The sequence below is a fragment of the Etheostoma cragini genome, chromosome 17 (genome assembly GCF_013103735.1).
Source record: "Etheostoma cragini isolate CJK2018 chromosome 17, CSU_Ecrag_1.0, whole genome shotgun sequence".
In the NCBI taxonomy this organism is placed as follows: Eukaryota; Metazoa; Chordata; class Actinopteri; order Perciformes; family Percidae; genus Etheostoma; species Etheostoma cragini.
In genome coordinates, this window is record NC_048423.1 from 16,155,416 (window position 1) to 16,168,804 (window position 13,389).

General features: G+C 43.4%; 1 protein-coding gene across 2 annotated transcripts in view; it reads right to left on the minus strand.

The window, feature by feature from the left end:
• Positions 1-10,712, minus strand: part of ism1 (isthmin 1) — a 12,349-nt gene extending 1,637 nt beyond the window's left edge. Inside the window, exons 1-5 of one of the 2 annotated variants that reach the window (XM_034898358.1) lie at positions 9,802-10,712; positions 3,346-3,561; positions 2,272-2,539; positions 493-636; positions 266-355 (exon numbers count right to left, since the gene is read on the minus strand). In XM_034898358.1, the coding sequence (XP_034754249.1) occupies positions 266-355; positions 493-636; positions 2,272-2,539; positions 3,346-3,561; positions 9,802-9,939 (856 nt within the window). In that variant the 5' untranslated portion in view covers positions 9,940-10,712. Of the gene's footprint in view, positions 1-265; positions 356-492; positions 637-2,271; positions 2,540-3,345; positions 3,565-9,801 lie in introns of both variants that reach the window. The other variant, XM_034898357.1, reaches the window with a different exon arrangement.
• Between the last annotated feature and the right edge of the window lie 2,677 nt (positions 10,713-13,389).

The following is a 13,389-nucleotide window of genomic DNA, read 5'->3' on the forward strand; positions in this document are numbered from 1 at the left end:
ATATATATATAGTGAAGTTGTGTTTTCACTGGGTTAATTCTGAACACACTGACTATGACAGTGTGGGCAGCCAGCGGCATACTGTGCTTTTCTTGCCCTGCTGCACATTTTCTTCACTGCGCAGTAATGGAGCGCAGCCCGAGCACGAGGACTTTCTAAGTGTGTGCAGGAACACTGCTGCCAGATGGATAAACGGTCTTTGATAGTGTAAGAACATCTGAAAGACGGATAGTCTGAAATAAAACAAGAGTAGGCAGAATCTTACCAACACCAAAAAGCTCTGTGGCATTGAACTCATCTGTTCCAGCTAACAGGCTTACTTCAGTAGCTGCTGTCTTGAAGGCATCTTCGATACCTTTTAGAGACATGAATACGCAGCAAAAGGTGGATCAAAAGCTGAAAGACTACTAAATCAACTCATGCACTTACGAACTATCCTGTAACATCCATTGGAGCCATTTTTAGTGTCTTTTTAAAAAATCGAGACTTTACCTGGGCAGTTGGGCATATCACAAGTTCTGGACTCGGTGGCTGTACAGGCATAACCGCATGACCTGGTTCTCTTCTGGTTGCCATTTCCGCAGGTGACACTGCACACAGTCCAGTTACTCCAGTCCCCCTCTCCGTCCATATAGTCTGGATCAGAGAGAGAGAGAGAGATCCTCAGCTCTGATGCAGGCCACATGCTGAACTTCATCAGGCCTGTTAGCATGCCTCACTAATAATAAGTGGGGGGAGAACATGAAAGAGGAAGTGTGTGTGTGTGTGTGTGTGTGTGTGTGTGTGTGTGTGGGGGGGGGTCTCTTTTACTTCAACCCTCGAAGTAGATACCACGCAAGCCTGCCTACACACTTACACTATGTTGTACGTGGCGTAAGGCACAGTATGTGAGTTCAGTTTGTGAAATAACAGGGAAGTGTTTAGCTAATTCCAACAAAGCTGAAGGGGATCTGAGAATAGAAATGTTCTGCGCTGCACAGTGGCACTAGGCCCCATTCGGTTGCTCTGTGATTCATTGCTTTGGAAATAGGAAGTGAAATGGCAAGAAATCCTCTTTAACTCCAATTATCATTGAGCAGATCACTGTAATGGGTATACATGGAAACAGTTACAATCGGCTCTATGAGCGCCTCAGCCCACCACCACCCTCACTACCGCAAGCATGCACGCACACACACACACACACACACACACCCACACACACACACACACACACACACAGTCACACACACACACACACACTTCTTCACACATCTTGAAAGCAGTATTCCATCAATAAGGAGAATTAATGTAGGCATGTGTAGATGGAAGTAATTCTGGCCGGGGTCCAAACCTTCCTATACGCCCCCCGTGTGCCATCTGCCCCTCATTATGAACATTTTGTATGAATACAGGCAGACAGTCATCAAGCACTTCTCCCCTCCCCCTATAGCCAAAGAGATGGTGGCAGCTCGGACAAAACTCAGAATTTAGAAAACCTAATAATAACCTGTCCTCAGCCCACAGATGAGAAAGCTGAATGCACTACCAATGGCCTGTGATGGATAACTCTTACTGCCTGTCCACAGTTATGAGATTTACAGTATAACCAGGACAGAAATGATGATAATGTATTTTCTTGTCCATTATGTGGTATGAAATGAAGGATAAATGCGAGCTGACCACAGCGATAGGCCAGAAACATTAAACATGGGCTATGGTTTGACAGAAAAAGATTATAAAATCGCCTCCCTAACCATTGTTGGGCAAGTGCAAGTGGATAAAATGACATATTCCACAGCATGCACATTCCTGTTCGACCATGTTGGTTTGGGCATGCTACAACACGGGCCGGACGCTTACTGTACGACAGTGAGTGTAAATTCTTCCACGGCAGATTTATCAGTGGGGTTACTTTTGGAGGGTGTTGTGAGGATGCTGTGGCAGCCTAACAGTGCTTCTGGCCCCAGTCCTGCTGCTGAACTTTGATGTAGCGGAGCCGTTTAAACTGTCTCACGTAGCTAGCTCCGCACCACAGAGGAATCCATCTCATAAAAACGTGTTTAAGGCTTCAATCAGGGGCTCCCAAAGGCTCGCCCGGGATGACTGCACTTATTATGGTGACAGCTTAAATCAGAAAATCTGCAAATTACAGATTCCACATCAGACCATGGCCATCTGTGGAAACCCTGGAGACCAGTGCTCAAAAGAGACTATGGACCACGCTAAATATTCTGCCATGTGCATTTGTGCACTCATTTTCTTGCAAACACACCCTCTTGTCATTCTCACCATATTCAGTTTGAGCTTTGCTTCCTCCCCCGGCGCCTCCTCTTCTGTCCCAGTCAGACGGCGGCCTGAGGAAGTTGCTGTCCTTGCTGTTGCTCCCGTAGGTGCGATCGTGCTCCTCTGTCTGATGAGTGGTGGATGAGGAGGAAGGTGAAGAAGAATGAGGCCACCAGTTTCTCCAGTTAGGAGAAGCCCAGCTGGGTTTGCTCTCCTTACGGAGGCCTTTTTCTGGCTCATGACCCTCTAGTCCATCCACCACCTCAATAGTCACCTGTAATAAAGAAAAGAAGTCAGTTTAAAGTCAATATTCAACATGAATTCATCAACAAAGTAAATACCTTTGGGATAGAATGAGTAGATTGGGTGCCGTGAGGTGACACTTTCTGATGGTCCCATGCACAATATTACCCCCTCCCCCTTTCTGTCCTAACACATGTGCCTCCCAGATGAGGGGGGACCACCACCCCTGCCCCACAGTCACCCTCCCACTTCTTGGGCTCTCTCCACCTAAACACAAAGTTCAAAGGGCTACTCAGCCTCCTCCAGACCATGAAAGCCAGATGAATCCCAGGATCAAAGACACCCCCTCCTGCTCCTACCCGTTCTCCCACAGCCTCACGCCCTTGCTCAATTGGTTGCTCCGCTCTCTTCCCACATCTTGAGATGTTAATACACTTTGTTCGTGCTAGGATTTAGCAGTGATGCTCTCAGAAATGGAAAGACCCCCTTGCTGGATTAGACAGGAGAATGATTTAAACATGGCAGCGGTTACTTGGCCATCTGCACCACATTAACATAAGCTGCTGTCTATCTTCCTGCACATGGGTTAGTAGAAGTGAGGCATTGCCGGTTGGTGTCTGCCATTCAGATGTCATGACGATGGACGTGAGACCTTAGTGTCTATCTAAAGCTTGACCACGAGCCAGGAAGTGTGAAAGGGGACGGTGGGAAAAAAAAGGGGTAGTGATGTGCACCAAAGTATTCTCCTTCTTCCTGTCCTATGTGGTTGAGTAACCATGTCTTACAAGGGTGAAAGCATCAAAGCACACTGGCAGGTGCACAGACACACATGGTCACCTGTATGTTAGGATTCTGTCCATTGATATCGGCTTTGGAGAGGTCGGGGAAGTTGTGCAGATCAAGGTGGAAAGCTCCAGGGCCGTCCCTGTGTACGTTGCTGCCTCGTGCCCAGGGGAGGGTGGCAGGCCGATGGGCCAACCGGTGTTCTGGACCAGACCTCCGGTCTTCAGGAGCCAGTTGGGCAGATGAGATTCTTTTTGCATTTATATTGTTCTGCTGAGGAGAGAAAGGAACATAATATTGATTTATTATTGTTTATGCATTAACAATATAAGATAATTAAATTATTTTTAGGAACATCTTGCCTGTCAGAGCCCAGTCACTTGGCATCTACAAAGTTTGCACACTCAGCAACATTAGATTGATGTTGACAGAGGTTCATGTTGCCATGACGTCTGTCATAAATCTTGTGGACAGTGGTCTCGGAGCCAAGAAAGAAGGAGCTCCTGAAAGAGTGGGGGAAACACTGAGTGCTCTGCGTCTGTCTGACTCTCTGCCTCACCAAAATATAATGCGTCAAGAGCCTGCATTCTGAGCCAATGCTACAGCTACAGGCGGTATATTTTCCAGTTTGAACTGACAGAGTATGCTGCTGCTTTACGGTATTTATATGATGTGGACACTTTCAGCATGTTCTGGTTCTGGCTGGGAGAAAAATAGCATGTAAGACTGATGGGTTTTCTGCACTGGGGCTATACTGAAAACCAGAAAGAAAACATTGCAAAAATAATTATAGAAAAAACCATTTGGTCTCCTGACAGGGGGGGTTGTAAATTCATCCCAAAAGGACAGTTGAGGACATATGTCTTCTGTCAGGTATGCACAGAAGGAACAATTATTTCTCAATTGGACAGACAACCATAAGTAGTCTGCAATCATCCATTATGCACTGGTAGAAAATAAGATCAAAGAAAACCATCAATCATGTTCCTTGTTTTCTTTTTTCATGTCCCATTTTTTTCCTCCCCTAGTGCTTTTGTGGCCGGGCGGAGGCCTGAGAATATGGCAGCAGTGCTGTACTGTTGCGGTGGCCAGTCACAGACAAAGTGTCAGTTCAGGCACATTGTGGTGGGCATAAAAGCCCCCAGTGGAGCTGTTTGTGTCCAGCCAAGGTGCACTCTGGGACAATATAGACGCTGTAAATGGAGTTGCACAGCAAGGGAGAAAGGATTAAAAATGTACATGTTACTTGAATTCAACCGCAGAGGAGACAGCTGCTACAAAGAAAGATATTCTATTTAGCCTTACTTCACTTGATGGAGAGATTCTACATTCACAGATGGAGTTAACAAGATAATATGATGCAGTTCAAGGAATTTAAAAACTTTCTCATCACATACTTAATGTGAGATATCGCCATAATTACAATTATTATACCATTGGCCATAATTTTGAGGAGGAAGAGGAGATGGTTGTACTTTTTTGCCTGTAGCCACCGATTAAAAAAAAGATAAGATGACAAGTGTTTATGAGAATTTATGTTCAAAATCATAAAATCTGAAGAAAATGATTCTGACCAAGCAGATTTCAATTAAAACCTCAAATGTCTGTGGCCGGGTGGGCTCGGTCAGTAGGACAGCCGCACATATGCACTGAGGTTTATTCCTCGATGCAGAGGTCCAGGGTTTAATCTGTGATGATTTCCTGCACGTCTTCCCCCTTTCTTGCCTCTTTCTCACCTAGCTGTCCTGTCCATTAAATGCAGAAAACCCCCCAAAGAATAATCTTTAAAAAAAAAAAACACAAAAATGTCTTTTATCATAACCAAACAATTATGGCTGAGCGTTCAATACAGAAAAAAAGGTCATTTCAACAACTTAGTTTGTATATCTGCTATCAACCCTTTTATGTGAACATCACATGATCTCTTTGGTTCTATCATGTAACTGCTTGGGCTTTGAGATGTCCATATGATAACCCTGTCTTTCCAGTTCCCAGACTTCAGAAGTCACTGGCTGTAATTGAGCTCCACTCAGGAAGTAGGCCCAACACAGCATCACTTCAAGGTAAAAGCACACACACACACACACACACAACTGTAAATAAAGATAACGTGTGGTTGATTTCCTTTGGGGGGGGAGGGTGTTCATATTATTTATGGTTAATGCATTTAACTGCAGACCACACAAGTTGCTCTTCAGTCCAGACACTACTGTTTCATAATAATAATAATAATAATAATAATAATACTACAAACAGTAATTTCCCTGCCACTGAAAACAAGACAGTTCCCCTTTGTTCTCCCATCATAAGACTGTGAGGTGCTTTCATTCAAAACACCTGCTGTCCTTTAAAGCAACACTAGAGAACTTTCCCGCCTCGGTCCTCCTACAGGTTGGAAGCTGAATTGTCCCATCATGTTTCACTGGAACTACAGATCTGGCAAACTTGCATGGTGCGGTTATAGCCGGTAGAGAGCCGCAAAGCTAATGCAGAAGTGCCGCTTACCCTGTTACGAGTTCATGAACCACTGAAAAGAATTGGAAACATTATGTTAAGGTACAAAACGTTCTCTAGTGTTGCTTTTAAGGCAGGCTACCTACTAACACAGAAAACTCTATTAAAAGAAAGCAGATGCCACCACAAATGTTTCAAAATAAGCACTGTTGGGTTGTAAAAACCCAGTCCCAGTATTTGCAGGCAGATTAATCCTTTATCCAATCTAATCCTGTCTGAATCTTCTGTTGTCATATTATGCCGTATTACACATGGCAGGCGGATTACCTAATCAAATTTTAAAAGCATCCGGATTAATCCCAGGGCAACACTTGTGATGTTTCACTCAGTAAGGGAGGACATTGAGCTGACGCCTTTACAAATATAAAAATACATATTATTAGTATTTTTGTTTAGGCCATAGTTTATTTCGCAGATGGTACATTACTAAGAATGCTCCATATGGGAGAATTACTAATTGGTGTGCTGCAAGTTTAGATGAAACTATCATTAATAATTTGCTACCAAACCACTACTGTAACCACCTAAAAGGACCACCCAGTTTCCTGTTTAAGTAAATTGTGAAACTGTTGGAAATATGGAAAGATATTTTCTAATGTGCTACATTGACAACAGGTTGGTTCATTGTACTGTACGTGTCTGTTTTATGACCATGGACAGATCTATCAGCTGTAAAAAACCACAACATTTACACACTGTGCCATGCTGAAGCTACGTAATGTCTTAAGACATGCATGAAGGTGCACAAAAAAAAGACAACGCAATCATCCACTGTCGTTTTGTAATATGCCGTATTGCTTTTCCACCTTTAATTTATACAGAAGCTACATCAGAAACACCTAAATATGAGAGCTGCTCAGTATTGAACAGTCAAACCTAGATGCTACCAGAAGGTGAACACAGGGTTGACATACAGTTTATTGTCTCTTTCTTTGGTGCAACAGGACAGGTGTTGGTTACCAAATCATGGGAAAATATCGGCATTAATGCTAGAGTGCGTAGTTTCTGTTGCCCCCATCAGGAATTCTAAGTAATGACAACACCACTTGCAACAACATGATACAAGCCTTCTGTAATCGAGCATCACCCACACCCCTCCACCACGCAGTTGCTAGTAGCCAATGACACAGAGAATTATAAAAAAAAAAAACATGATGGACTCTTTAAAAGAGGTAATTATCTTCATTCGAGTTTTAGAAGTCACCGGACGACAACTTCTAAACACAGCCATGCTGAGAAATACAGAGAGTGTTGTGTGGAGCTGATAGTCTTAACTTATCTTTGTGTTAACTCATTTGGCAATGGCTTAAAAATAAAAAAAGTTACGCTCTCAGGGTTTTAACATAGTACCGTTGATTAAAGCACTGAGCTGAATTAGAAAATTGTGAGATTGTGTTGAAAACATCCACCATTTGGACAGAAACAGGGAACTATAAAGTGCTTTTCCCCATACGCTCTGAGATTTCACTAAATCTATATCTAAATCTATATTTCCATCTGGGAGTTCAGCAGTGTGAACATCAAACCATGAAATTTCTTTTTTTTCTCCCAAATAGATCTTTGTCAGTATAAATCAGTGTTTTAGCAGAATGATTGAGGAGAATAAGTAGAGTTGAAAAATAATGGAAAGAATAACCAACATGGAAATTAGTCATCTGAAAGGAATGGTAGTTGTGTATCAGTTGTGTGTTAAGTCGGTAAATTCTTGATAATATCGATATAAACATCACTCTCTGTCTTTTCAAAGTGACTCTCAGTGGAGCTTTTTCACAAAGATAATGACCAAAACATGCTGTTTTCTCATGTTTCTTTAATACAGCGGGGTGTACCCGTGCACACAGGAGTAACTCATTTAAATGTTTAAAAAAATCAGCAGTGTTGCCCTTTGATGGCGGGAAGCTTTACAGTCCCTATCACTCATCTAAGATCTGCCAACCCCCCCCACTCTCAAAAGCTATGAATGAGCATTTGCACACACAAGCCAACCCCCTCTCCCTCCTCACAGTTATCGCCTCTTCTTTTCCCGCTTCCCCCTTTTTTCACTTTGTGAGGGCTGCTTAAAGGGGCATGACTCAATTTTCAATTGGGAGCAACTCAGGGGTCCTTCCCCCAGGGAGGCCGGCAGGAAATGAAGGCAGTGCACATTGTGCCAGATGCTATTCCGCACTACACTCATGTAGGTGGAAGAGGAACTATCCTTCCCCTGTCTCACACCTCATACTGGGCTTACCTATGTGTTTATTTACCGGATCAAACTGAGTTGCAATGAAGGAGTGAATCGTTTAGAGTTTACTTATTAAAGAAATTAACATATACGATAAGTTAAAGGGTAAAAAACAAGGATTTATAATTTAGTACAGTATTTGTAGTTGTACATTCTTAGCTGACAAATACTGTTTTAAAATATAATGTCAGACACCAGAATCTTTATACCGCCACAGTGGATGAGTCTGCCTTCCTGAGTCCGTGATGATAAAGTGCCTTGGACCAAAGCGTTTTCTCTCTCCACTACAGGTGCATGAAGCCACATCCTGTCATTTGTGTTTCTGTGAATGGCGTTTTAAACATGACACCTTGGAATCACAATACACCCCCTGGGCCGTGACAAGCCTGGCTGAAGGATGACATCACCGTCTTCAGTGGCGGACCAGTGAAGCATATCCGCACATAGTCGGAGCTTTCATTGGCAAAAGAAAAACAACACATTCAGCGCTTTTCTCTACATGTGGCATGAGTGGCAATGTTGGACTCTTTCATCACAAGCCAGAATCTCTATGTAAATGGGAACTATATAGTGACAAAAGGGATGTTGGAGTTGGAATGGGTGGCATGTGTTTAGTATTTATGCTGCATGTCCTCAGGATAAAACTCCCTCCTGGTCCTCATCCTGTTCGTCCAATCCAACATTTGGCTGTGTGACAAATATTCAATAAATTCCTGGAATATTTCTTCGGCTTTGCATGCCCTAATATCCAACCGAACGCAGGCTTGCTCGGCATATACACAGGCAGGTCTACAGTGATATGGGAGATAAGAGAAATTACCCTCACCATCCTCTTACTGAAGTACAAAGGATTTCCATTCATTTCTCCCAACGCCCTAATAAAGAATTTATGAAGGGACACCATTCCAATGGGCATAAATATCTTTGGGACATGACAAAAAATATTTTAGCAGCATGCTAAACATACATCAAAAAGCAGCTGAAGGATGGTTAACACTCTCTAAAAAAAGCCTGTTCATCGCAGACCTGTCTTAACCTTTGAGTCAGGAGTTGAGGCGAGTCAGTGTGCTGTAAAACCTGTATTGAGTGGTGTCATGTTGACAAATGTCTTCCTCTTGAAATGCTGTTGAGGTACGTTCTAAACTGGACCACAACCCAAAACTGTATTTTGACCAGACATCAATGCTAAAAGATTTCAAAAACTTCTGTTATTTAATTAGTTCATATCATTCAATTTCTTGTCTTTTCGTGTCTGACGTTCATGTCTGATATTGGTGTCTATTTGGCCTTGTTTATACATGTGAATAGGGTCAAATTAAGCTACTTGGTAGACTTGATCTGGAGCAGTCTCTTTTTTGGGGGGGGGGGGGGGGGGGCTTCATGGGTTCAGCTCGGACCCTCTGCCTCATTAACTGAAAACTCGGATAACAGTGATGAGCCCATGATGACAGAGAAGTGCCTGCAGCTAGCATTTAACCCCCAACAATAGGGTGGTGGGTCTGGTGCAGGGGGCTGATCTCTGACCCTGCTTCATCTTCCATCCCTCTGCTGGCTCCCTGCCATTCCCGGGGGACACCCTGGGGAGACCCCATCCCAATGTTCCTAGGGAATATATGCTTTCTTTAGCCTGGGCCATGGCTCAAATCAGCTTTTTATCAAACCCTTCTGTGACCAAATAAGATTAGATATCACCTTTCCGCTCAAATTTCCCTTAAGAAATCCCTTCCTCCCTTCTGGAAATCACATCGCTACTAATAGATTTCCTGACTCACCTCTGTAAGTGCGGTGTCCTGATCCAGGATCAGAGTTTCATTTCCCTGGGGCAGCGGACTGCTCCGTAGTACCGTGATGTGCAAGGTAAGGAGAAGAAGTCCCAGGAGCAGCAGCAGTTCCGCTGCCAGTCGCACCATCCTTTTGACGCGGCCGCTCTTGGGAGCCTGCGGTGTGGCCGGGGCTCCGACTCCACCTCCTCCCGGTGCAGAGACTCCAATCTCCGGATCGGCCGGGGACGAGGAGCCGCAACACCACTTCGGAGCCACTTCGGGAATCAGAATTGCAATATTGAAGGGAAAAGGATCGGAGTCGAATAATTTGGAAAACAGTGTTGTGAATTGATTTGGATCCACTGGGGTTTCGTTGTAAACTGTGTTCTGAATTAAGATTGATCCTCTTTTACTGATTGTTCATATCTTCAGATTTTGGAGCAAAACTGTATATGAGTTCATTCGAGGATCTGCCAATTACTACAGTGTTTTCAATACTGCAGGACTGATCCAGAGCGCAGCATTAACACGTTCCTCTGTTCTCGCGACCTTGTCAAATCTCCAAGCTCAGGAAACTTGCAGCCCAGTTGCCCCTTGGTGTCATTCTCAGCCTCACACTTCACTTTGCCTCACTTCCACTTGAGCCCGTTTACGCATTTCTTGTGTTGTCCACATTCTGCGACACCCAACGTTATTCGACGAGACTACCTTCGGAGAAAAGTGTACAGGTAGTTAAAAATAGATTTTCCTAGACTTCACGGTGAAGTTTTCTTCTTCAAAAACAGTTTTCATCCTTTAACTATAAAAAATGAAGACATGGTCTGGCGTGCGTAACGGGTTCTTTTGCGAGAAAACAAGTGAAACCATATCAAACTACGGCTTTTACCCAAACACACGCTGTGCTCGATGTGCGCTCTTGAGGTGGTTTTATACTAAACGCCCCTGTGCAGACTCCCTCCCCCTGGTTAACTCTTTCGTCCCTCCCAACCCTACCCAAACTGGTGTCCGGCCGGTTGCAGATCAGATACATTCTGCTACAAGTCCTGTATAGTCACAGGACCATCGCAATCTTTAAAAACTACAAATGAAGTTCGATCATATTATGGCAGATTTCCCATTTCCAATAGACATTCAATCACGGATATGTAAGCCGATCAAGTCAACTCAACACAGTTTACTATTAAAAGAAATGACACTATACAATACAATAAAGACTCACTGAAACAACCTCAAGTAACCTTGGTAGTCCCCGGAGGCGCACTGGGCACGCAGACGCGTCGTAGCGCAGAGGAAGACACTCGGCCGGGGGCTCTTTATGGGAGGTCTGCCTCTCCTGTTGACATGTGTGCAGCAGCAGCCTTGTCTCATTCTTTGATTAAAACGCTCCTACGGAAGGTGCTGTAACACTTCACTTCAGCGAGACAAATGGCGCGTAATGTGATTAGCCCTCGTGAGACTTTTTATTGTCCGCTTCAAAGACCAGGTCGCTGTGTCAAATTATGCACCAAGCGGGGATGCTGCTGCTTCAGCCCGGGTGACAGTTCACTGAGCCCAGAGGCATGGAGAAGAGCGCGCATCTTATATTGTTTGTCACCTTTGAAGTCGATACATTCAGTTTGGTCACAAGTGGAACTATATTGGTACTGAAGATGATAAACAAGATGTCATTGGTGTCATGGATTATTTGTCATAACAGCTCGCATAAGACCTTTTAAACACATATTTGGTTTTGCGCATGCATAATCCTTGATATGGTGGCCAAATGGCGCGTAAAGCACATCTCAGCCAGGACATGACAGTTATTTTTTTTTTTTTTACAGCTATGGTTGTCTTGAGCCCTGGGAGTAATGAGATGTTTGGTAGACTCGGGCCCTGACCTTAACTTCAATGTGCCCATCTGATGCACATGTGTGCCAAAAAGCAGGGTAAGTAAATCTGGTCTGAGTGACAGCTTATGTATTATTCTTAAGAATGCTAGTAGAGTAACTGGCAGAAGATTGTGATGAGCAGGGTGGGGTAATTCAACACCTACATAAACAGATATAATCAATATCATATTTCATTAAGCCTTTTATACCTCTTTATCCTTAACAAAGCTTCCCAAATGATCTCACAAATATCTAAGATCATATGCCTCAATTAAAATGTACTCTATATAATAATGGTCCTCTTCTGTGCCTATGAAATACCTCACACTGGCGTACTTAATTATGCTTTCTATTAACAAGAGGTTCCCAGTATTGTGTAGTCTTTAGTCTTTAGTCACTTACTCCAGGCACAGCAGAACTGTCTAAACCATGTAAGTCTGTACTTTGTCTGCCTCACTTCCAAAATCCCTCTCTTGAATAGAAAAAATCTCGTCTAAATGGAAAACAGAGAGTCGAGAGAATGGCTTGCCTGCTTTGGACACAGTGGTGGACATCAAAGGCGTAGCAGAGGATCCCCCTTCAGAATAGCAGCTACATGCCATTCCAATAAGTGCAGTGTATTTGGATCTGCAGTTCAAAAGGGGCTGGTACAGGCAGGCAGGCAGGCAGGTCTCTGGGGCCTTGCCACCAGTAGTCAGGCTGCACAGATGTTTTGAATGCCAGCACATACCATTTGCCACTTCTACTGAAACTGAGGGCAGTTAAAAGTGACTGGAGGGAAGTTCAACAAGACATGTGCTTCCCACCTTGAGTCAAAGTTTATTACCATACTTTGTCACTTTGCTACAAAGTCCAGTTTGAAATTGATTGATGAACTGACTATGTGTTGTGATTTCCTTTCCTAAAAAAATAGCAGAAATACACACAGGGTACGGGTTAGATATGGCTTCTTTTTTTTTAAAGATTTGTTTGGGGCATTTTTAGGCCTTTATTCGACAGTACAGCTGAAAAAATGACAGGGGACAGAGAGTGGGAATGACATGCAGCAATGGGCCACAGGTTGGAGTCAAACCCCGGGCCCCCTGCGTCGAGGAATAGACCTCTACATACAGGTATGGGCACTTGCTCCACCAACTGAGCTATCCGGGCGCCCAGAAAAGACTTTCTATCCACGTGTTAAGTTTGACTACAGCAAAAAGCAGTTAATAAAAGCCACCAGTATGATAATCTTCCTCAAATGTAATTTCATTCTCAAATATGAGACTTGTAGAACACGCATTCTTCCTGCTGTGCATCTACTCAAAAAAGTTGCAAGTTTGAGTTTGCCTTCCCGTATAATCACAGTGGAGCTTAGTATTTGACTACTCTGTATTTGTGACGCACTGAGTTATGTTTGAGAATGAATTCAAGCTTTCGAGTTTCTCTTTACCCACATCTGTCTTCTGCTGTAAACCCGCAATGAATTTCACAATGTTCACATTTAGACTAAAGGTGAAAGAAAACACAAATTAATAACAGACACCCCAAGAACATCAATGCAACATTTGGGGCCACCTTTTCACTTCTCCTACAGATCTTTATGAAACAGTACATTGGTATGACATCACATATTAACAAAACAGTTTTCTGTTGTTTCTGGCTATAAGAGCCAGATGTAAATATTCACTTACAGAACAAAATGATCAAGTATGGAGCATAAATTGCAATTTTTCTTCTTCTTTATAGTTTC